Below are 23,728 nucleotides of genomic sequence, written 5' to 3'. Positions count from 1 at the left end.
CCATCGTGTTCAGCCGGGATCGAGATTAGGACAACAGTTAGGTGAAGGAGGGACAAATGCGACGTAGGGGACGAGTTATGTGCGAGCCGGAAGAGAAGGCGTGTGAGGAGGAAGAGGCGGGGATGCAACAGCGGTTTCCGTCGATCGACGACCGCAATGGAGGTACGTTGTTGCATCGCCCTCTACGCTAACATGGTAAGATGGGATTTCATAGAATTAAACAGGCTAGCCCCCTTACTTTTTTTCTACTCCAACGGACGTCCACTAACGTATTTTAAGTGAAATGAACAATTTACTTTCATCTATTTCCGTTTTCACGTGCAGCGTGAGCAAGTGAACAATAAAGATGCTACTCCCTCCTAGTACTCTGTAATATAAAATCTTCAGTTCAAAAGAAGTGTAATATAAAATCTTTTAGACCACAGTACTTGCCAAAAAGAAAAGGGAAAATCTAATCAGTAGCGTGTGCACCGCTGCTTTCCCATGCGGTGGCTCTCCACTCACGTTTGATTTTTTTTTTGAAGCCATATGTGATTTCTTGACGCGTGATTAGGTGATGTAATTTTTTCTATCCCCGAAACAACACAGTGCTACAGTGCAGCCAAACTCATCTCTCTTTATCATGCATGCATACAATGATGTCATCAGATTCTCTCTAAATGACCGAAATTCAAAAACTTTTATCTCTTAAACCGTTAATTCGATCGATGATCTGTTTTCGCCATTGACTTTGTTTCGACGAAATCTTCAAAACTAGATCCCATGTCGACCTGTTTCGACAACTTTTTTTTGCCGTACTTACCACATTTGTTGCACTTACTTGTCATATTAGTAAGAACTTACTTGTGTGATAAAAAATAACTTAATCGTCATATTTTTTGAAATTGTGTATAAATATGACATCTCGACATAATCAAACTGGCAAGCACAAACAACTTTTTTTAGATGATTGCGCGCAAAAATATGACAACTCAACATATTTAAAACCGGTGACCACAAGAAGTTTTTTTTATCATCTTTGTAAATATGACAACTCGCATAGTTAAACTAACAAGCAAACAAAATAGTTTTCTGGCAAAGTTATATATAAATATGACAAGTTGGTATATTTAAATTAGAAAACACAACCTATAACATACTTTTATATCATGTATAACGAAAACTGCTACAAGGATTTGTACGAATCAACATTAAAAAGTGACAATTAAGTTATTTTTCTCAGGCAAGTAAGTGGTTAATAATATGACAAGTAGGTCAAAAAATGTGGCAAGTATGAACAGAAAAAAAATATGACAGAACATGTTGACATGAATCTAGTTTCGAAGAACTCATCGCGAGAAAGTCAATGATGAAAGCGGATCATCGATTGAATTAATAGTTTTGTAGATAAAACTTTTTTTAGTTTCAAACATCAAAGGGAATCTTGATAACATCATTCCATACATGTATGCATGCACGAGGAAGAGAGAGGGATTTGACCGAAGCATCCTAATGCTTTTTAAAGTAATCTGATTAGTAAAGCAATTCTATTTTTTTATTAGAATGATGATTAGCTGGCCGCCGCACGGAAGCCGCAGGTGCGGCGCCGCTGCATAGTGTTGTCCAAAAGAAAATACTGTATTTGCGAAAACGGGCTAAACCCCCGTTTTAGTTCTAAAGCCCCATTTTTCTTCATTCCAAATGCCCAGAGAGCAACCGGGTCAACCCTAACAGGCTAAACCCCCATTTTCAGTTCCAACCCCCATCCTCCTGCGCCGCCGCCGCCGCCGCCGCCATGCTCCGCGCCGTCCTCAACTCCGGCGGCGGTCGTCTATGCCGCCTCTCCTCCCTCCTCCCCCACCATCGCCTCATGTCCGGCTCCTCCATCGCTGCCATATTCTTCCAACCATCCCTGCCGGCGGATCCCACCACCGCGATCCAGTCAGCCGGCATCAACCTCTCCCACCCCAATACCATCCCCGCCCTCCTTGTCCACCCGGACCTCGCCTCCAATTACCCCGCCGCCTCCCGCTTCTTCTCCTGGGCCGCATCCCACCCTGACGCCGCCGTCCTCAACTCCAAGTGCTTCAACTCCATGCTCCAACTCGCCGCCGCCAACAGCGACGCCGCCCATTTCTGGTCACTCGTCTCCTCGATGCGTTCCAAGGGCTACGGCATCTCGAAGACCACCCTCCAGGCCGCCACGGAGAGTTTCCGGTCCAATGGCATGTCCAAGGACGCCGACATGATCCAGAAGGCCTTCTCCGCGCACGCCAGGAACGCAGCGGTGGCGGAGGCGTGCAAGATTCTCCGCTCAGATGCCGATGAGCTATCTAAGTTGGACAAGCTGAATGAGTTGGGCGTTGAGGTGACTGATGAGATGGTGGCACTGGTTGTGGAGAAGGTTGGACAGTTCCCGCGACAGGCAATGGCGTTCTTTAATTGGGTGGAGCAGTCTGCTGGGGCAGGGATCAACTGGGGCAAGGCTTACAATGCAATGTCAAAGATCATTGGCCGGGAGGATTGCATCGAGGAGTTCCGGGAGGTCCTGCGGAAGATGAGTAGCAAGGAGGTTGGGATGGATAAAGAGGTGTACGTTATTCTCATTGACAGGTTTCTCAAGAGGAAGATGTTTGAGGATGCAGTGGACTTGTTCCGGTTTGCAATGGGGGGGACGGAGAAGCCATCGGCTCAGGATTTTGTCTTCTTATTGAAGAAGCTTGTTGTGAGGGATGATATGGATCTGAAGCTGGTGATGAGGCTTGTGCGGATCTATCAGAAGGCGGGGAATGAGGTGAAGGCTTCTATGTTTGATGCTGTTATCAAGTCACTGAGAAGCGTAGAAAGGCTTGGTGAGAGTGGTAGGGTGTTGAAGGCCATGGAGGAAGGTGGTTTTGCACCAGACAGCACTGTGCATGGCAAAGCTGTTCTTGCAATGTGTGATGCTGGGAATCTGGAAACAGCGCGCAAACATTTGGCTCGTGTGGAAAAATCAGGGCATAAGTTGGATCCACTTGTATGGTCTGCTTTGGTTCAGAAGTATTCCCTTGGTGACGATGTTGATATGGCAGTTTCATGCTTCCCCGAAATGCTGGAAAGAAGAAGTGGCAATCAGGTTGGTAGTGCTCTTGAGGTCCTTGTGTATGGGCTGTGCCGGAAGAAAGAAGCAAAGGAAGCGTTCAAAGTTCTGAAGGACCTGGTGCTGAAAAAGGATGTGGTTCCTTGGCAAAGTACCTACAAGTATTTGATCCACAAGTTGATCCGCCAAGGGCATCTTAAAGAAGCATTTGATGTGCTAGGTTTAATGAAAAGTAATGGATTTCCGCCTTATATTAATCCATTTGTCACTCACATTTTGAAATCTGGGACCGTGGATGATGCCCTGGGTCTGCTAAACGCAATGTCTTCAAAGGAGTTCCCATCAAGAACAGTTTACATGCGCTTGTTTCAAGGTCTGTTCAAAGAGGGGAGGCATGAAATTGCCCAGCAGCTGCTCTCGGTATCTCCTGGAAGTGTCCGAAACCATGCAGATGTTCTCGACCTTTTCTATAAGATGAAGATTGAAGAACCTGCAGCAGCGGAGGCAGCAGCTTTGTAGATTATTCTTATGTTGAATCGAATTGCTGACGCTTGTATTTCAAGTGGCGTTTTGTATTCCCTTTTGGCTTTGTTTGTAACTGGCCTTTGAGCCAGAATCAGAAGTTTGGATGGCAGAAAACTTCTTTGCTGAAATGCCTACTTGTCCTCAAAAAAATAAATACCATTCTTTTTTCCTCTCTGCCATGGAGTTATTTTTTTCTGTTTGTGCCACATATTTATATGTTTCATGTAGCAATGGACATCTCGCAATAGTGCCAATTTAAACGATTGGCAACAGTGGACCAGTTTCCTGTAGTTCTCCTTAATGCACTGCTCATTTGCTGTTCAGCTCGATGGTGGTACGAACTTGAATTCTGTCATCCTGGTACTATATGGTGTACATAGAAACTCTACAATATCTGAATGGGGATAATGACTGGCATGTCTGTTGGTGTATCACAAGAACTACTAACAATTCTTACAGGGAAGTCTACATTCCATTCATATAATCTTGTGGTGTAACATCAGATTGATCAAATGCGCTTGGAGGAGAAATATATCTTTGTCAGTTGATATGCTGGCCATCTGTGCAAAAATACTGGGTTGGCAAAGGGGTGAAGCAGGCAGTGATACTGCCGCGCCGAACTATGTTATGATCATCATGACTGCCGATCTTTGGTGTCTTCTTTTAATCTAATTGGGCGACCGAATCGAGCAATCTAGTCGCTGCTCTGCGTTAACTCACACCTGGAACAACATTGCAAAAGTACTAGTTAGCACTGGAGACTATTTTTCATCAGAGCAGCAGCATTTCTGTAAAATTGAGTCCAGGCTCGTTTCAGCGATTTTCTACCGGAAAGAATCAATCTGGTGTGCTGAATGGGTACCTTTTCTTGATGAAAGCTCCTTTTCGACTTCTGAGAATATTTCCTTCAGCCTGTTGGTGGAATTCGACATGACATTCTTTGTAGCCTTCTTTTGGTGCCTAGTGCCCTTCAACCAGACAATCCCTAACATCACCTGAATACTGCAGGTGTTTGGTTTCAATGACGTGCTCATCATGTGGTACTTGAGCTGGATCTGCAATGTTGGGAGAGAAAGAATGTCATGATCCTGCAATATGACGTTAAACATGCAAGCATTTTCATCAGATCCAGTCTTGATTATCCAAGTTATCTCACACTCGTATAGTCTTCATGCAGGACGCCTTGGAGGGTCATGACCTCCTCAAGGACCCACCCGTCTCGATTCTGTAAGTTATATTTTTGTTGCTTGGTTGTTGCTTCTCCTCCATATTTTGACGAACTTTTATCAAACCTAAAGCTGATCTGCCGCTGGTATACGTTTCGGTTTACTGGCTCCCATTCTGTTGGTGAGTAGTCAACACAACCAGCCTTCTGCATCACCTTGTGTTCCAATGGACCTCCGGAGAACATCTCCATCAAGGCATTGACCTGCTAGTACATAGTTCAAGAGGTTTAAACAGATGCTTTTACAAGTGCATTATACAAGGTGCAAAACATGCGTTCATTGACAGAGAGCAAGGCCCACATCAACAGAAAGAACGGCCGAGTAGACTTCTATCATTTTTACGTCTTCGTTGCCCAACAGAGGAACTTCTTCACAGGGGAGCTGTTTTGGTTCAGGTTCGATCATCTCTCCCTTTTGTTCTAGACCAGATGACCGCATTTTCCAAAGTGCCATGATAACTCTGTTAGACATCAGATTGGTATATCATCAACTACTTGATAAGAGAAATTCATGGAAAACTGAAATGGAAGAATAGGATTAAAAAATAAATCAAATGATCTTAACAGAAGTATAGCAAGATATTGGTTTGCATGCTGTATTATTGTGAAAATGTGCGTGGGATAGCCTGATATCAATTAATCCCTCTGTCTAGACTTTCAAGTTGTCATGCCATCTGAAGTGTATGAAAAATGGAAAGATCCACTGCATGAAAATAATGTTTTAGATTTTTCTTGCAAAATTCTTCTCTGTTTGGTTCTTATTTTTCATATCCTATCATGTTCAGAAAATGTCATTGAAGTCTTCCATGAAAGACTGCAAAAAAGTCGAATGATCTTCATTATAGATGGAGGGAGTGTCTTTCTATTGTGTGTGCATATGGTCATACAAATTTTAGAGTGGTAGTCGTGTGGACGAAAGTGTCCTTCTAATCCCGAGCTCAAATGCTCCAGCTATGAACAGTAAAATCCCCAAAACAGAAATAAAATTCAAAAATTCTGATTCTTTTTCACAACAAACATTAGTTTTCTGCCTGTGTGCAAATTTTCATGAAGTCACATTCCTGGAGGCCTGGACAAAAATAAAAAAATCAGTGCTCCAAAATGCTTCAAAAAAATAGTGTTTTTGGAGCGCCAATTTTTTTCAGACCTTCACACATGTCATTGGAAATGTCTTGCTCAAACTCTGTAGACACGAAAGAAATAAAAACAAATGGCAAAAGGGAAAAGGAAAATAAAACACCTGTGAGCATCATTGAATGAAACAAATGTTTGGAAATGGAACTTCAGTCTTCCTTGAGGATCCTGTGTTTTGGCACCATGCCTGGCTTCTAGACCTCTGTCCTTCTGGAGGATGATCATCAAGGATGGACTGCCAACTGTTGAAAGAGACGGTGGAACAACCTGGATATCGTCAATGTCTTCCCAAAGAAAGAAAAACTTAGTTTTCCGCCCAAATATATTGGAATAAAACCCAGTTATTCTTGGGGAAAGAAAGAGGCGCCCCTGCAAAAAATATAAAGTTTAATTTCTCGATTGATTTTACCCCCCAAAAGATGCAAAAGGGTAGCAGCAAATTTGTTATAAATTATGGCAACTGTTACTGTGCAATAAACAATTAACAATCACTTAGCCGTGGTACTGATTTTCCATGAACCATGGTATGCAGACTCCTCTTCACTTTTCTTTATGACAAAATAAGGCGCCAATGGTACTAATCTGATGAAGACAGGATCTACTGATTTCATACACACAAGGCTGTAGCTGTATACTAGTAGAAGTTAAAACTTAAATGCCATAAAAGGGATGTATCAGCTATCATAAGACAAAATTCAGCAGTGCTGAGCAGCACACCACATAATTTGTACTCCCTCTGTTCCAAATTATTTGAATTTCTAGCTTTGTCCTAACTCAACCTTATTCAACTTTAACCCAAGTCTAGAAAAAATATGTCAACATCTACAAATCCAAATTAGTTTCATTAGATTCATCATAAAATATATTTTCGAACTACATGTATTTGATTTGTAGATATTAGCACATTTTCTATAGACTTGGTCAAATATAGAGAGGTTTGACTTGGGACAAAGGTAGAACTTCAAATAATTTGGAACAGTGGGAGTAACTGTGAATTCAACTCAACACATCTAATTACCTGAAGTGGCATTTTCCTTTTTAGGTGGCAGGTGAAATCGTCGATAAGAAATTCTTCTGGAGGAAGGCTAAAGAGCTTACGGAATGATGAATTTGTCTGAGCAGACCGCAAGTGCATCTGAACATTCAGTCATACGTAACTTCAGCAAATATTTTGTGTTGAAAATGACAATAAATCATATGCTAGCGAACTCATACCTTCTTGCCAACTTCTTTCCCCATCTTTTCCAGATAATTCATAACAACTTCAGTCCCCCGGGAGTTGTTCAAAAATATTCTTAAATGTAACTTGGGCTCAGATCCTTGGGCAAACCTTCCATCGAGAGGAAGCCACATGTCATCCAAATCTGACAAATTGTTTTTCACAAAATTTATTTCTGTGCGACAAATAGTATTATCATCGACTGGTCCATCTGAATCGTGCACAACCACGTCCAACCTTGACGGGGGGTCATCCATCGCATCAAATTCAAATATCTCTAGAGAGTTAAAAAGATCACGTATCAGCAAATGCTCTAAGAAGGTCATACGGTGGTCTTTCCAGTTCGACAAACATACCATTCCATTTTGGTTCTGACGTCTGGAACTTAACTGAGCTAGTTTTCCTCTTCCCATTGCACATAAAAACTACATAAGGATCGGCCAAGCCTGGTGTGCCTGCACCTACTATGCCGCTTCCCTCAATAAGTGCAACAGTCAGCAACCAGCCATCACCATGAGCTTTGACCCCATGATCGCTGCCTAATAATGGAAGGACAAAGATTTACATGTGCTTACAGTTTATTCCCAAGGAAAAGAGTGGAGATATATGAAGTAGCAATGAAGGGAATGATAGTATAGTTCTTAAGATGAAGACATTGTGTTTATTAAATCATCTCAATAACTAAAGCAATTCTATAAAAGAGTAGGTAGAGAGGGATGTGGAAAGCATAATATTCTTTTGTCCTGAATTACTATTTACAGAATAAAAAGTGCGTATATCAATAAATACATGTGTACTTTTCTTTAGATAAAGAGAAACAATTACCACGTTTTTTCCAGGCATGCAAGAAACGTTGACCTACTTTGAAGATATTCCTCCCCTGAAGAATCAAAATAGCACAAAATATAACCTCCCCAACTGAATCTGGAAGATCGATACCAAAATATTCAAGCCCTCCATGCACCATTTTACTGGGCTTGGCTAAACGAAGGTGTGCAATGCCATACACTGCAATAGTAAATGAGAATATGAATGCAAAGCTCCCAAGGAAACGGGCAACCAGACTCCAGTTCGATTGTTCATGAGTCTGCAGTGAAGCTAGAATCTTGTCTTTGCTCGAGTTAGCACCATCTAGCTCAGATACTTTGATTTTCTTGGAAAGCACTTCAGTAAACTGTGCATATCCTTCTCTGAGGCCTTGCCTTGTCCCGTTCTCAATCATTCCTTTCAGCATTGTACTCTGAACAAAGTTCAGGCGCCAACTTATAGTGAGCTGTGAGGTTTGTTCTTCAGATGGCAGTGGGGTACCTGGTATTATGCAGTACAATATCTCCACCTTGAAACAATTACCACAGGGAACTTCAGGAGTACTAACACTAGAAAGCACAGCAAACGAATTTCCAGCTGCCTTCAAGTATGTCTGCTTTTCTGTAGCCTTTACAGACTTGATTAATTTACTTGCAGCTTTTGTGTAAGTTAATGTCCTTTTCACAGAATTTTCATTACTCTCATATTTCCAGGGATCAATTTGAAACCCACTTAGTCCTTGAACTTCTGCAACTGCTGGCCAGAGATCTGAATTCGCTGAAAACAGCATGGCATTCAATTCAGCTGGTTTAATAATGTAAGATTGCTCCAGCAGAATGCCACCAGGTAAGTTTCCTGGCATTCCACCACCTTGATCTTTAGACTCCATAGTTTTCAGTAGTTCGTCAAGACTGACTTCGGGCATGCCGTTCTTGCCATTTTCGCAGGATCCAGAATTCACTATTTCTGTTTCTTGAAACTGATCTACGGGCTCGGGATCTGATGTTAGAGAAGGTCCGGTATCAGTACCTATACGGAAGTATCGAGCCAAGACCTCCACTACTGATGATGCATTGCCGGTAGCGTCGCCTTCATCCTCTTCCGGCTCCAGAATAACAGATTGCTGTGTGCTGCTCGGGACATTTTGGTTCGTGCTGCTTTGGGTCAGCTGATCCACACCACTACGGTAGAATGCGTGGTCCATGCTAGTGCAGGCTGATTGATCCAGGCTGCTAGTAACTGCTGATAAGGATGAGGCATTAGTTTCGAGTGACCTAGTTGAGCTGCACGGCGTATCGTTGATAAGTTGCATCAGAATGTTTTGTGACTCATTGCAGTGGCCGTCCCTAACCGATAGGTATATCTTCAGGCAAATTTCACCTGCAAAATCAAATTAAATAGTGAGCAATGCTTACCTTTATCGTTTAGGTTCAGCTACACAGAGATTACCAGAGAGTTTCAATTGACCTTATCATTAAGCATTTTGTGGGATAGCAGCTAGTACTTGTGAATACCGATGCAAATTCAGTAGATTGAGACTCCTTAAAATTCCATGAGCATGCACACCTTTGCAAACTTGTCGGAGAAATTTCCTACTTCTAAAACCTCCGACACCCGATTTGAACAGCACATGGGGGATGGGGCACTCCCTTCCACCCACACACAAACAGGACAGGAACTAACCTTCCATGCTCAATTTGGTAGGTAGCTTAATTATTATACATTTCAGGCTTGCAATCTCATCTTCAGTAATAAATCATCTACTATTTCGGAAACATCGAAGGCAATCAAACATGTCGGGCTCGCGAAACGCGACGACGAATGAAGATTATACCTACGTACGTACCGCGTTTTTTGCTCCTGGGCTTGCTGCTCTTGGGGTGGAGCTGGTACCAGGCGGTGCCGAGCGAGTGGTCCTCCGTCTCGAGGATGGTGGAGAGCGGCACCTTGACCCGGCCGAGGAAGTCGGTGCTGAAGAACCTGTTCTCGTTGAGCACGGAGACGACGAGCTCCTCGGCGACGTCGGCGACGAGGAAGCCGAACTCCTCGTCCCAGACGGGGCTGAGGCTCCGCTTGACCACCGTCGTCTTGGCCCGCCGCCTCCCGAGCTGCAGGCGCACGTAGGGGTCGCTGGAGCCGTTGAGGTAGATGGCGGGAAGCCCCCGCGCCTCCAGCACGTGCACGCACAGCCGCATCGGGGCGCTCCGCTGGGCCGGCTCCGGGCGCGACACCGCGCCCATCGCGGCGACCTTGGAGGAGGGGAAGGGGGAGGCGGGAGAGCAATGGCGGACGGCGACCTCGCTGCTTCGCCCCGTCGAAATACAAGGAGAAGGCGGGGCAGAGGATTGCCCGCGACCGTTTGAATTGGAGAGGCGTTTGTCTCGTGGCGCTTGGGGGGGGGGGGGGGGGGGGGGGGGGGGGGGAGCCTCGAGATTCGCGCGGGAGGGGTCGAGGGGTTTGGGACCGTTGGATCTGACGTGCGGGTCGTGGCTTTCACCAAACACGTTGCGGGTGCTCCGAGCTGTGTGGGTTGCCTCAGGTTAAGGATAACCCTTTTTCTTTTCTTGTCAATAAAAAAAGGAAAAGGATAACCCTTTTTTTCAGGAACAGGTGAAGGATAATAAAGCTGGTAAGTGCCTAATTCGGATAAGCAAGCGCCGACAGCTGAGCCAAATTCAGGAGTGGGCAAGAATTAGCGAGGAGAGGAAAAACCGACGAAACGTGTCTCTAATCTGGTTTTGTACCCTTTTCATCCCAAAATAATTGTTTCAAGCTTAGTATAATTTTATACTAAAGCTAATACAAAGTTAAGACATTTATTTTAAGACAAAGAGAGTATTAATTATTGTGTTTGGATTTTGAGATATGAGGGATTATCATTGGAAAAATTATGAGGCATCAACTGTCTACTTACTGTAAACTTGAGGGACGGAAAACATAGTCTTCCCATTCAGAAAAGTCGAACCAATTGAAGAAGGATATATTATGTTGTTCCATAACAATGCGCATGCATACAACTATTATTTTTATTCTAGTATCAAAAACGTCTTACGTTATGAAATAGAGGGAGTATGTCCTTGGATATGTTAATGTTGTCTTCCTCCTACGCTCTCTTGACATCGCACCTGAGCAAATTTCAATACTGCCTCATTCTTTGAGACACTCGGAGCCAGGGTACCTTTGTTGACGCAGTGACCATGAACTTGATGATGGCCTGGTGGGAGACAGTACAAGCTAACGACACATGAACCACAATTGTCCACTCCAGCAAACAACGACATCCAATTCCATCTAGACAAAACGTGGCCCAAGATCTAACATGCTTTATGATCTAGCCTTGCAAAAGCTCGACACGCCTTTCGTCGATACCAATCAACATCTTCAGAACAAGATCTTATTCCACAACACTGATGATAACATCTCCTTATCACCACCAGCCAAGACACCTAGCTTGTGGAAAAAAGCTAGGGTAACCCAAACACGGTCAACCCTAAACTAAGGAAACCCCCAAAAGGCACAAGAAAGCAAAGAGAACCGACAATGACAACACTTATAAATAAACCCTAGTTGCACTTCTCCCCAGCGGTAGCTAGGAAGAGAGAAAATCGTCTCAATTCAGATAAATTATTTACTATGGCATTATAAAAGCCTATTGCTACTTGAGGACAAACATTTTTAGGGGCGTGTTTGGTTCATAGTAAATTAGTAATTTTGCTTTGATGACAATATTCATTCGTTTGGTTTTTAGAAAAATAGATCAAAAGAAAACCGAAGATAAATTTCTTTTGATCCCACCTTTAAGGGTAGCGTCCGACGGATCTTTCAAAAAGATCCACCCCTTTGATGGTCGTTTGAGCTGATGTTATTCAACGACACGTATCTTTCGTCACCATTGCAACAAAGACATTGATGCAGAATCCTTTTATGCAACAGATCATATGTTGCAGGAACATTTACAACAGAGATTCTGTTATGAAATTATTACTTCTTTGTTTTATTTTATTTTTGCAACATGGATGTTGTTGCGGAACGACTTATGCAACACATGATGTTGCATGATATTTCTTGGTCTTAACTTTTTTGTAAGTTGTATGTTGTTGCGAAAAGACTTCTGCAACATAGAACATGTCTTTCCTCACAACTGCAACAAAGACATTGATGCAGAATCCTTTTATGCAACCGACCATATATTGTATAAACATTTAGAACAGAGATCCTGTTATGAAATTATTACTTTTTTGTTTAAATTTTTCTAATATGGCTGTTGTTGCGAAACGACTTATGCAACACAGATGATGTTGCTGAATATTTTTTATTTTTTTGGGTCTTAACTTTTTTGTAAGTTGGATGTTGTTGCGAAAAAACTTTTGCAACACATATGATGTTGCGGAAAATTGTTAAGGTGGCATAGACACGCGTCATCCATGAATAGAGTCAGGAGAACTGGCGTTGTGACTCCCGAGCCGATCTAGACAAAAGACTCGTTTCACAACATTTAGCATTCCCGGCTTTTAAAGGAAAAGTACAGAAATTTTACAGTTTGAATCTTTTTTCAGAATTCCTGCGCACAAATAGATAGATTGACAAATGACAATGAACTACAAAGAGCACAGCTGATAAACCCAACAAGCATGGTCGCATGTCATATGCAAGTAAACCACAACTCAAAGGTGAACAAAGGAATAACTTCTTTTATGAAGCGCATTGTCAAAATTACATGGAATGGTAGCCCAAACCAAGTTACTAATAACAAGACTAGCTCTCCGGAGGAAAAGAGTGAACGCACGAGCAAAGAGCATCTGATTTAAATTTCTTGATTGATTGAACGGCCCTCCTTTGACTTTGACTGCACAGCATGAAGGGAGCAGCAGCTTTAGCTTCCCAGCCTAGAGCCACAAGGTAAATACCCAGTTGGTTCGATGTTTACAGCGAAGCTGAACTCCCGCATGCTAACAGCGAAGGATCATCTCCATTGCTGCAAGATCTGCCATTACATCAGTGACCACTACGTCTTAGTCTTTGCCAAAGTCTGCGCTGTAGTGGGCACTGGATTCCAGCTTCTTGGCGTCGTTCAGCTTCCTGACGGCCTGAGATCCACGAAACTTGAGTGTCAGCGCTTGTTAAGGTGCTGATGGTCGGGTTTTAAGAGTGTACGACAGCGTACCTTCATGAAGTCCTCATGGACTACGTAGTCTCGCTCTGCGCGAATAGCAGACATGCCAGCTTCGGTGCAGACATTGCGAAGATCAGCCCCGTTGAAGCCCTGAAGCCAGATGAGTTGAGAATCTGAGCAATGCGACAACAGTGTACGTGCAATAAGAGCGTTAGCTAAGATATACTCACTTCAGCCAGTTTCACAACCGCTTCATAATCTATTTCTCCATGCTTGGCGATACCGGCCGCATGAATTTTGAGTACTTCTGTTCTTGACTGCTCGTTTGGTAGCGGAATCTCAATCTTTCTGTCGAGGCGTCCAGGGCGCAGGAGCGCGGGGTCAAGAACATCAGGCCGGTTTGTTGCCATGATCATCTTGACCTGTTTAGGCAAAAATATCAGTGTCATGAAGAATCCATACAGCGCCAGGAAGAAAAGGATTATGCGCAATGTTAGAAGAGAGAGTCAAATAAAATGTTTGCAAATCAGCGGCCAGGAAATTCATACAAGCAATGAAGCAAAGATGAACGATAAATTTTTAATCCGCAAAATTCATCTCAAGACTGGTATATTTTACCCACATAAGTTAGAGTGCATATCACACACACATTCAGGCAAGGAAAATACTTCAATCAAATCCATTGCCTTTGCATATATGGCATAAAGTTATCTAGAGGGAAAAAAACACTTGATGATATAGGCTTACCTTGCCAAGCTCATCAAATCCATCTAACTGATTAAGAAGCTCCATCAGCGTCCGCTGGATCTCACGGTCGGCACTGGTTCCCTCACTAAATCTTCTCCCACCAATTGCATCGATTTCATCCATGAAGATAATGCACGGCTAGAAATAACAATTTGAACAAATGGATACAAAATTTGTGAGCATTGCAAATAAACTAAATGGCGATATGTGTTAGAAGATCTCAGAAATGCATTTATACTGTCTCTAACAAGAACTCAAACGTGAAGGTATAAGTTTGGTTTCTTCTTCTCTCGCAAAACTGATATTGAGATCTATAACTTAAAATCCGATAGTATGTGGACCGGAACATAATTAGATGAAACTCTGGGTCAAAGGAACTATTAAAGTCAGCTAGCATCTCTGCAAACAACAGTGGATGCATAATCGTTTGCCATTATGTGTCTTACAGATAAGGGAATTAAGTTTAAGACCAACTAGCTTTGCAAAAAGAAAGGCAGAGCAAGACTTACTTGGTGATCGCGTGCATAGCCGAACATTTCTCTGATTAAACGAGCACTTTCTCCGATATATTTGTCAATTATAGCACTTGACACAATCTGGTTTTTAGACAATTATATCAGGGTAATGTAGTACTCATGGGAAGAAAGTACCAAGTGAAAACCACACCTTCAAAAAGTTAGCATCAATATTACTGGCGATGGCCCTCGCTAATAACGTCTTCCCAGTTCCTGGTGGGCCATAGAGTAAAACACCCTGGAAAAAGTAAAGCAAGCATACACTGACTCCCAAAATCACAACATGTATATCTTTACCTCTTCAACTTATATAGGGAAGTGAATCCTAAACACCTTTTTTTGGCTAAATTTACCTTGGGAGGTTTAATTCCGACCCTAAGAAATAATTCAGGGTTCATTAAGGGCAGCTCGATTGATTCCCTGAGTTCCCTGATTTGATCAGATAAGCCGCCTACAGCAGAGTAACTGACATTGCCTGGATCTTCGTGTAGCATGTTATACACCACAGGATCCACCTGAAGAAACAAGTTCAGTTTCATACCACATCCCGGGACCCAATTTTAAATGTAACAAATGGACCGTAAAATAAAACAATTACTAAATAATGCACCAACAAAAGGACTGAAAAACTGATCAGCATAACTAAACCGTACCTCCCTTGGCAGAGTGCGCATGATTGTCAAAGTTGTCATGTCCAGCACAACACGAGTTCCAGAAGTTAATTTTTCCTTGTCCACTTTACTCCGGCAACCAACGACATATCTTGGACCACTGCTAGCCTTAACAATAACTTCAACAAATAGGTATTTCAGCTTTAGGTTGTTACTAATAAAGAATACCAAAAATTACATGTGGCAGTTTCATGTGAATACGCAAAATAAAACTGGTCAGCTTGGTTCTCTTGTAGTGTGGCAAGCAAAGCAGAGATTGGTGGCCCTGCCCAGTCAAGGCCTCTATGAGTTTGCACGATTGAAGAACATTATGTTAAAGTTCATGGTACCTGGCACTTAATTCATGTACACAGTACACATGCCAAAATTCATGACAATATATCATCTTTTGCTAAGCGTGTAATATAACTTCTTATATTTTCTTTAGTTGCACAGGATCATATATTTCATGACTTTTCGTACATGTAACTGAACCATGACTTCTTGGGGAGCTTTTGTAACTGTATAAATCCTCAAACAAGAGAACCATTTATACTTAACTTTTCAGGGCAAGTGTCTGTTAAAAATATATGTTACGAAATACTCCCTCCGTTCCTAAATACAAGTCTTTCTAGAGTTTTCACTAGTGGACTACATACGGATGTATATAGACATACTTTAGAGTATACATTCAATCATTTTGTTCCATATGTAGACATCTAATGAAATCGCTTAAAAGACATATTTAGGAACGGAGGGAGTATATACATAAAAAATAAATAGAGGCTATTTACTCACAGCGTTCATTATCAAGAGGACGAAGGACTTCTCCTATTATTTGTCCGACACTTTGCAGTGACTTCAAGTCATCTTCAGTCTTTGCGTAGCCCTTCCTAGCAATTTTAAGGTTTTCCCTCACTGCATGTAGATGTACGGTGTGTCAAATGAGTACTAAGGATCATAGTATTTTCTATTATATAGGTGCACATTATGCACAAATATCGTTCAGTACACATAACCAACTAAAAACTTTATGGGACTGCTCTCAGACCATCAAGCATTATAAAATAAGCTGAGCTTGGGAAATTGCTTGAGTTGCAGCACCAAAACAGTTCTGATAATTCCCCAGTTAGCTGGATTCTTTTGTAAATCTCATCGCCTAGAAGTACACATCACTTTGCCTAAACTTGCAGTAACGAACAAACACTCTTTTTAACAGTAGAGATGTAAAATGCAATTTTTGGCCTGGATGTTATGCATGGAATGAGATGGGGATGAAAATGGGTGGATGTCCAAAGGCTTGGAAAAGTGATTGGCATTAGAAAATTTCAGATCACTTATGAACATGCATTCCCATATGCCATACTAAAATATGCCCACTCAAAGCACAAAGAAAAACCCTGAACAAAATGGCCTGTGAATGCACCGACAGAAATCTGCAGAGTCCACAAAATAACACTTTGAACCAGAATTGCCACCTAAATGACAACGCTGCAATTTAAACTAGTGCCTTCTTATGTGATCTTTTTTTTGGTAAATAAAGACTTATATTTCTAAAATAGCAGAAGAAGGAACCTAGTAAATTTACTGAAGGGCCACCAATTATTCCACATCAAGTAGTCAGGGAAGAGAAAAAAGTGTTACTCCCTCCATCGCAAAGTCAGGGACACTTATTTTGGGACTTACTACAATAACTAAAAACAAAACCCTAACTCTCTCACATCGCACTTGCTGGCAGAACTTCAGATCCACATCAAGCAATCAGCGCCCATACCAGCAGATTTAGCGCCGGAAACAAAATCTGCTCTGCACCGACAGCGCAGGCCAAGGCCGGCCTTATACCGACAACGCCCAATCTAGCACTCGAACGCGTCTCGATTTCGAGCGGAGTGAGGGAGGAAGCTGGGCGCCTTACCAGTGCCGACGCGCGATTCAAGCTCCCTGCAGTTGAGCAGTTTCTTGCGGTAGTCGGATATGGCCGTGCGGCGGCGGGCGACGTCGGCGTCCTCTCCGTCGGCCATCGCCGCTGCGATCTGTCCCTCGACTTTGCTTCTGTCGCAAGAAGGGAATGAGCTCCAACTGTCTGGTTTTTTTGCCTAAAAATATCCACTTAAGCACGGAATGTAGCTTTTTGTGAGTCAATTGCAAAAAACAATTCACCATATTTATGGCTAGGTTTGAAAAAAACTATCAACTCGATAATTCGTTACAAAAAACACTGAAAAATTTCTTAAGTCGTTGCAAAAAGAATTGATCGGTTGTTTAGTTTCGTTTGACCTTTTTCTGACAGGTGGGCCTAAAAAACAGCGACATGGCATAACGGCTAGACACACGGTGCCGTTTTAATTGCAAGAAACTATCACATTTGCAGCTAGGTTTGTAGAAAACCATCAACTTATTAATCCGTTGCAGTAAATTTGTTGTAAAAAGCAATAGTAGGATGACTTAGCCAGTTTAATCACTTTCTCACAAGTGGGACCGATTGTAAGGAAGTGACTTAGCAAAAGAAACACAAATACATCCGTGGATCTAAAAATAAAAAAGCAATCATCCCTCCTCTCGATCCCTTGGTCCGGATGCAACCGCCGCCCTTGCACCCGACCACGCCGCACCAACTGGCGGTACCCATCGCCACCAACCCACCGGCTCACATCCGCCGTTGTTGAGCTGAGTAGCAGCGGGATCCATTGAGGGGATGTGATGCAACCACGACCGTGTCAACGCCGGACGGGGCCGGGGTGGCCTGCCTGGACTACGGTTGCACGTTCCTCGAGGAGATGTGGTGGAACCTACCGGCCCCCGCCGCGTTCTACCTCTACCGCCCGTGCGTGCACCATGCCAATGACATACGCCGTCGCTGCAGCGTCACGGGGGAGGTTCGGGTTTGAACGGCTGCTGGGTCAGTCTACGCGGATCGAGACCGGCGGGCTGACGTGGGCCCGCGAGACCCACCGACGTCCAAGGCGATCATCGAGTCCATGTTCACGACCGCCATCGCTACCGCTGAGGACGCCGCCGTTCGTACCAAACGGTAGGGCCAATGCGCCACAGTTATGCACACGGGTGTGATTGCAGCTTTTTTCAAGATATAGGGGTGTGTGCGCTAATTTTTGGCCAGTTCATCTCGTTACAATCCAGTCCTACTTATCAAAAAGTGACTCGTGTGACGTGGTACCTGATACGTCTTCGTCGTATCTATAATTTTTGATTGTTTCATGCCAATATTCTACAACTTTCATATACTTTTGGCAACTTTTTATACTATTTTTGGGACTAACATATTGATCCAGTGCCCAGTGCCAATTCCTGTTTGTTGCATGTTTTTTGTTTCGCAGAATATCCATACCAAACAAAGTCCAAACACATTAAAAATTTATGGGGATTTTTTTTGGAATATTTATGATTTTTGGGAAGAAGAATCAACACGAGATGGTGCACGGAGTGCCCACAAGCCCTGTAGCCGCGGCCAGGGGGTGGGCCCGCGGTTGGCAGGCTTGTGGCCACTCCTTAAGGCGGTTGGAGCCCTTCTTTCGCCGCAAGAAAGATAATATCCGGAAGAAAATCGTGTTAAAATTTCAGCCCAACCGGAGTTACGGATCTCCGGGAATTTAAGAAACGGTGAAACGCAGAATCTGGGAGCACAGAAACAGAAGGACACAGAGAGAGAGATCCAATCTCGGAGGGGCACTCGCCCCTCCGCCGCCATGGAGACCATGGATCGGAGGGGAAACCCTGCTCCCATCTAGGGTGGAGGTGAAGGAAGAAGAATAAGGAGGGAGGCTCTCTCTCCCCCTCTCTCCCGGCAACGCTGGAACGCTGCCCGGGACATCATCGTGTGACGGTGATCTACACCAACACCTCCGTCATCTTCACCAACATCTCCATCATCTTTCCCCATCTATATTCAGCGGTTCACTCTCCCGCAACCCTTTGTACACTCTACTTGAACATGGTGCCTTATGCTACATATTATTATCCAATGATGTGTTGCTATCCTATGATGTCTGAGTAGATTATGGTTGTCCTATCGGTGATTGATGAGTTGCTATGATTGGTTTAATTTGCTTGTGGTTATGTTGCTGTCCTTTGGTGCCCATCATATGATCGCGCGCGTAGATCACACCATAGGGTTAGTTGTATGTTGATAGGACTATGTATTGGCAGGCTAGAGTGATAGAAACTTCAAACCTAGCATAGAAATTGATGCATATGGGATTGAAGGGGGACCAATATATCTTATTGCTATGGTTGGGTTTTACCTTAATGAACATTAGTAGTTGCGGACGCTTGCTAATAGTTCCAATCATAAGTGCATAGAATTCCAAGTAAGGGATGACATGCTAGCAGAGGCCTCTCCCGCATGATACTTGTTATCGATCTAGTAACGTAGTCAATTGCTTAGGGACAATTCCGCAACTACTACCACCACTTTTCCACACTCGTTAGACACTCGTAGTTGTTTCTTTATCTAACCAGCCCCTAGTTTTATTTACGTGTTCTTTACTTTCTTGCAAGCCTATCCTATCACTCCTACAAAGTACTTCTAGTTTCATACTTGTTCTAGGTAAAGCGAACGTAAAGTGTGCGTAGATTTGTATCGGTGGTCGATAGAACTTGAGGGAATATTTGTCCTACCTTTAGCTCCTCGTTGGGTTCGACACTCTTACTTATCGAGAAAGACTAAAATTGATCCCCTATACTTGTGGGTTATCAAGACCTTTTTCTGGCGCCGTTGCCGGGGAGCAATAGCGTGGGGTGAATATCCTCGTGTGTGCTTGTTTGCTTTATCACTAAGTAGATTTATTTGCTGTTTTAAGTTGTTCTCTATCTTTAGTTATGGATATGGAACACAAAATACCAAAAAAATTAGGTGTACTTGCTACTCATGGAGATGGGGAACCTCCTAAAACCCTCGAGGCTCGTTATGTGGAAAATATTATGCACTTCTTTAATAATCCTGAGAAAGCCCATTCAATTATATAATGGGATACACGTTGGATCAACGTGAATACTTTAGGGATTATCGCTTGACTAAAAAAGGGAAACTTTTATGGGATCAAATCCATTTGTTGAAATGGTATGCTTGGGAACTATGCAAGAGATATGGTGTTACTTGTTGCTCTAGGATGAAGGCTCCACACCTTCCCTTTTCTTGTGAATTTAATGATCATAGAACCTTGGCTTCTTATGCTAATGGTATATATGATTACTATGATGTGGAGTAAATAGAAGAGTTTGTTGCTTTTATGGGTGCTTATGAAATTGAGGCTGTGTTTAAAGGGTGTGATGATAATGATGATGCTCCTTACCGATCTGAAAATTTGGCTATGCTTCGTTATTGTTATACTTATTATGAATATAATGCCCATACTGAACGATTTAAGGAGAAATTCTATGCTGCCCAAGAAGAGACTATTATTTTGCAGGAAACTATGGAAGAAGAAAATGCTGAAATTGTGAGCTCATTAGATGAAAAAGATGAAGAGGAGAGCGAAGAACAAAAGGAGGAAGAGCGGACTAGCTACCCGTGTCCACCTTCTAATGAGAGTAACTCTTCTACTCATACATTATTTAATTTCCCTTCGTTCTTACCGAAGGATGAATGCTATGATCCCTTGCATTCGTTTGAAATATCCCTTTTTGATGAACTTGATGCATGCTATGCTTGTGGCCATGTTGCCAATATGAATGCTCTTATGAAGATGAGCTAGCTATAGTCCCTTATGTTAAACATGATGATTTTGATGAATATAATATGCATGTGCTTGCTGCTCCTACTTGCAGTTATTATGACAGAGGAACTACATCTCCACCTCTCTATGTTTCCAATACGATAAAATTGCAAGAAACTGCTTATGCTATGTATTGACCTTTACTTGGTGTGCATGAATTGTTATTTTATGACATGCCAATGCATAGGAAGAGAGTTAGACTTCGTCACTGCTTGATATATGTTACCTTGTGCTCACTACTAAATTTCAAATCATTGCTAATTAAAATTGGCTTTGATATACCTTGGGATCCGGGTGGATCCATTACTTGAGCACTTTATGCCTAGTTTAATGGCTTTAAAGGAAGCGCTGCCTGGGAGACAACCCGGAAGTTTTAGAGAGTCATTTATTTCTGTTGAGTGCTTTTATTTATTATAAAAAAAATAGAGGGGAACTTAAAACTTTTTCAAAAAGAGAAGCGGTTGAAAGGTGATGCATTGCGGAAGTGAGGGTCGACCTTGAACACTTGTGTTCATGCTCATGGAAACAATGTAGAATTTTTCATGGAAGTTTCTCACAAAAATAATTATCCCCTTGTACAATTCCATTGTATTATAAAAATAATGTGTCAAGTAAGCCTTTACGATTAGTTTGGGTGATAGTTGTTTGATCACGCTAAGAAAAGACAGAAACTTTCTACTCACGAAATTAATTTTCATTTTTATTCTGGAAGAGCTTTTGAGTTGATTCTTTTTTCTGTTGATTGATATGCAAAGTTTCCAAACGTTCCTAATTGTTCAGATTTTTTGAGATATCAAAAGTATACGGAATATACATATTGCTACACACTGTTCTGTTTTGACAGATTCTGTTTTCTATGCATTGTTCTCTTATTTTGATGAATATATGGGTAGTATCGGGGGGTATTGTGACAGCCCGAGACCGACGTTTTAGAAGATTCCCCTTTATTTCCATTTCTATCGTGTGGTTATTTTATTTTGTGGCCTCTTCATTTAGTTTACATCGTCGCATCATGCATGACATCTTGCATCATCTGTTGCGTGTGGTGTTTTGAGTGTGTGTGCTTCAAGTGCGATAGTAACTCCCTCTCTTGTTTTATTTCGTGGACGTTTTAAAGTTTCAGTTTTAACCCCTTGAAAAGATTCGTCTTCTTTTAAAAGTCCTTTTGTTAAATGCGGGGGCAAGCCCTTGGGTTTCCTCTATTTTTTTTCCTTTTGTTTTTATTTTAAAATTAGAGTCTCTTTCTATTTCTGAAAAGGGGTTTATTTTAATCTCTTGTAAAAAGGGTTTTATTGTATTCTTTTAGAAAAAAGGTTTTTTTATTCGTTTAAAAAATTCCCAACTATTTCTTATAGTTGGGGTGTGGTTTTTAAAGGAGCCAAAGAGTATTTTTTGTTTGTTAAAACCTTTTATTTTGGGGTGTTTTTTTTCTGTTTTTAAAAAGAAAAAAAACAAGTTTAAAAAAAATAAAACAGAGAGAGGGAGAGGAGCCAGCCGGCCCAAGCCCAAGTCCCCCTGCCCTAGCGCAGCCTTTCCCCCCGATCCCCTCTTCCCCGCCGCGCTCAGCCCCTCATGCGTGCCGGCTGCTCCACCCCGCGCTGCAAGCCCCGCCTCCTCGCTGCTCGCCGCGCCGCCAGCCCCGCGCGGCAGCAAGAGACCAGCCCCGCCGGGGCCCGTCCCCGCGCGGCAGTTCGCCTTGGCCTCCCGCGGCACGCCCGCCGTCGTCTCCTCCCCAGTCGGTGGCTCGCCGCCCTGCCATGGCCTTGGTTCGCCAGCCCCTGCCCGAGGCGCCGCCGTTCCCCGTTCCTCGCCGTTCGCCCTCGCGCGACCCCTGCCGGAGCCCCTCCACCGCGCGACCGCCGCCATGGCCTGTCGCCGCCGGCTGCAGGGAGCTCGCCTACCGGATGTCACCGGAGACCAGGCTCTCCTCGCCGCGTGCCCGACCTCGCCATGGCGCCAGCTCGCCTCGCCTCGACCCGGTGCGCCGCCCGCCGCCGCTCCCCTGCTACCAAGCCCTCCAGGGCCTCGTCCTCCTCCTCTTCATGAGCTCCTCCAGCCGAGCTGTTATTCCCTGTCCCCGTTCCCATGCCGATGTGTTGCTGAGCTGCTGCTCCTGCTGCCGATTGGTGTGCTGTCGCCGGTTGTAGATGTGCTTACCTGCTGATGCCTTGCCGCTGCCGCCCTGTTGTTGTGCTAGCTACCCTGCTTGCTGTTGCGTTAGTTGCTGGCTGCTACTTGGGTTGCTTTGCTGCTGCCTGTAGCTGCTTGGGTTGCCTAGTGCTTTGCCGTCGATTGCTTTGCTGCTTGCTTGCTGCTAGCAGTAGTTGCTATAGCTTGTGCTAGTTAGCTGCTAGCGCTGCTTGCTGATGGCCTGCATGTTGTTGTCGTTGCTATGTTGTTGCTTGCTGCCGCTAGATAGGTGCTAGCGATGCCGTGCTGCTAAGCTAATTGCTGTTGTTAGATTACAGCAAGTTGTTGTTGTGTCGCCTGCCATCGCTGCTTAGACCATCCCCGCCGTCGTGGAATCGACAAGTTCACGAGTACCACGACGTCCACGATGACCCCAGACATCTTCGGGACGTATCCATATTTTGACGCCGAAGACCCGTGCACCGACGAGAAGAGTACGACTACCGTCGACGAGACCCGAGGACCACGACGATCACTACTTCCACGACGTCCGCTACGAACCGATCCGCTCCGATATGCACGCGTCGAAGGTATACCGTTGGAACGTGTCGTGTACCGAATGCTTGTGTTGTATGAGATGTATCGTATGTTTGCGCCGTATGTTGCCCATTGCGCGTTGTCTCTCTTTCGTCGCACCCTCGACACATGGGGACCCGGTAACCGGGATCACCCCATCTTTATCTAGTGTTCCCGCACGCGCTTCAATTCGTTGTCACCGATATCTCGTCGAGTTGTTGGGATAGGAACGTTGCCGTGGCATCGTTCCCGTTTTGCCGCCATGGTTCCCTTTCGCTTGCCGTGGCGACACTTGTT

General features: G+C 43.6%; 3 protein-coding genes across 3 annotated transcripts; 1 reads left to right on the top strand and 2 right to left on the bottom strand.

The window, feature by feature from the left end:
• The first annotated feature begins 1,659 nt into the window (after positions 1-1,659).
• On the top strand, positions 1,660-3,711 carry LOC123401557 (pentatricopeptide repeat-containing protein At3g02490, mitochondrial-like). Its single transcript, XM_045095382.1, has one exon. It carries the CDS (start codon positions 1,775-1,777, stop codon positions 3,575-3,577), a length of 1,803 nt encoding a protein of 600 aa, XP_044951317.1. The 5' UTR covers positions 1,660-1,774; the 3' UTR covers positions 3,578-3,711.
• A 203-nt stretch (positions 3,712-3,914) lies between these two features.
• LOC123405230 (C2 and GRAM domain-containing protein At1g03370-like) lies at positions 3,915-12,941 on the bottom strand. Its single transcript, XM_045098999.1, has 12 exons — positions 12,923-12,941; positions 12,755-12,854; positions 9,815-10,269; positions 7,987-9,348; positions 7,518-7,700; positions 7,158-7,438; positions 6,961-7,077; positions 6,049-6,311; positions 5,110-5,269; positions 4,740-5,012; positions 4,446-4,638; positions 3,915-4,305 (listed from the first exon to the last, which is right to left on the bottom strand). The coding sequence occupies exons 1-12, from the start codon at positions 12,939-12,941 to the stop codon at positions 4,295-4,297; spliced, it is 3,417 nt and encodes a 1,138-aa protein (XP_044954934.1). The 3' UTR covers positions 3,915-4,294.
• LOC123402805 (26S proteasome regulatory subunit S10B homolog B-like) lies at positions 12,640-17,091 on the bottom strand. Its single transcript, XM_045096765.1, has 10 exons — positions 16,909-17,091; positions 15,792-15,911; positions 14,997-15,133; positions 14,697-14,858; positions 14,495-14,581; positions 14,338-14,424; positions 13,829-13,966; positions 13,312-13,503; positions 13,133-13,231; positions 12,640-13,055 (listed from the first exon to the last, which is right to left on the bottom strand). The coding sequence occupies exons 1-10, from the start codon at positions 17,012-17,014 to the stop codon at positions 12,981-12,983; spliced, it is 1,203 nt and encodes a 400-aa protein (XP_044952700.1). The 5' UTR covers positions 17,015-17,091; the 3' UTR covers positions 12,640-12,980.
• Positions 17,092-23,728: the final 6,637 nt, after the last annotated feature.

Source organism: Hordeum vulgare, chromosome 6H (genome assembly GCF_904849725.1).
Source record: "Hordeum vulgare subsp. vulgare chromosome 6H, MorexV3_pseudomolecules_assembly, whole genome shotgun sequence".
Classification (NCBI taxonomy): Eukaryota; Viridiplantae; Streptophyta; class Magnoliopsida; order Poales; family Poaceae; genus Hordeum; species Hordeum vulgare.
This window is presented reverse-complemented; position numbering and strand designations above follow the sequence as displayed.

Bases quoted from the DNA above. Each gene is read 5' to 3' on its own strand.
- LOC123402805 (XM_045096765.1), bottom strand. From the start codon at position 17,014: ATGGCCGACGGAGAGGACGCCGACGTCGCCCGCCGCCGCACGGCCATA. The intron at 14,859-14,996 runs GTACGGTTTAGT...TTGTTTCTTCAG, and splicing joins TGCGCACTCTGCCAAGGGAG to GTGGATCCTGTGGTGTATAA. The intron at 13,232-13,311 runs GTGAGTATATCT...ATCTGGCTTCAG, and splicing joins CGGTTGTGAAACTGGCTGAA to GGCTTCAACGGGGCTGATCT.
- LOC123405230 (XM_045098999.1), bottom strand. The intron at 7,078-7,157 runs GTATGAGTTCGC...CTGAATGTTCAG, and splicing joins GGAAAGAAGTTGGCAAGAAG to ATGCACTTGCGGTCTGCTCA. The intron at 5,270-6,048 runs GTGTTTTATTTT...GATGTCTAACAG, and splicing joins TCATTCAATGATGCTCACAG to AGTTATCATGGCACTTTGGA.
- LOC123401557 (XM_045095382.1), top strand. From the start codon at position 1,775: ATGCTCCGCGCCGTCCTCAACTCCGGCGGCGGTCGTCTATGCCGCCTC.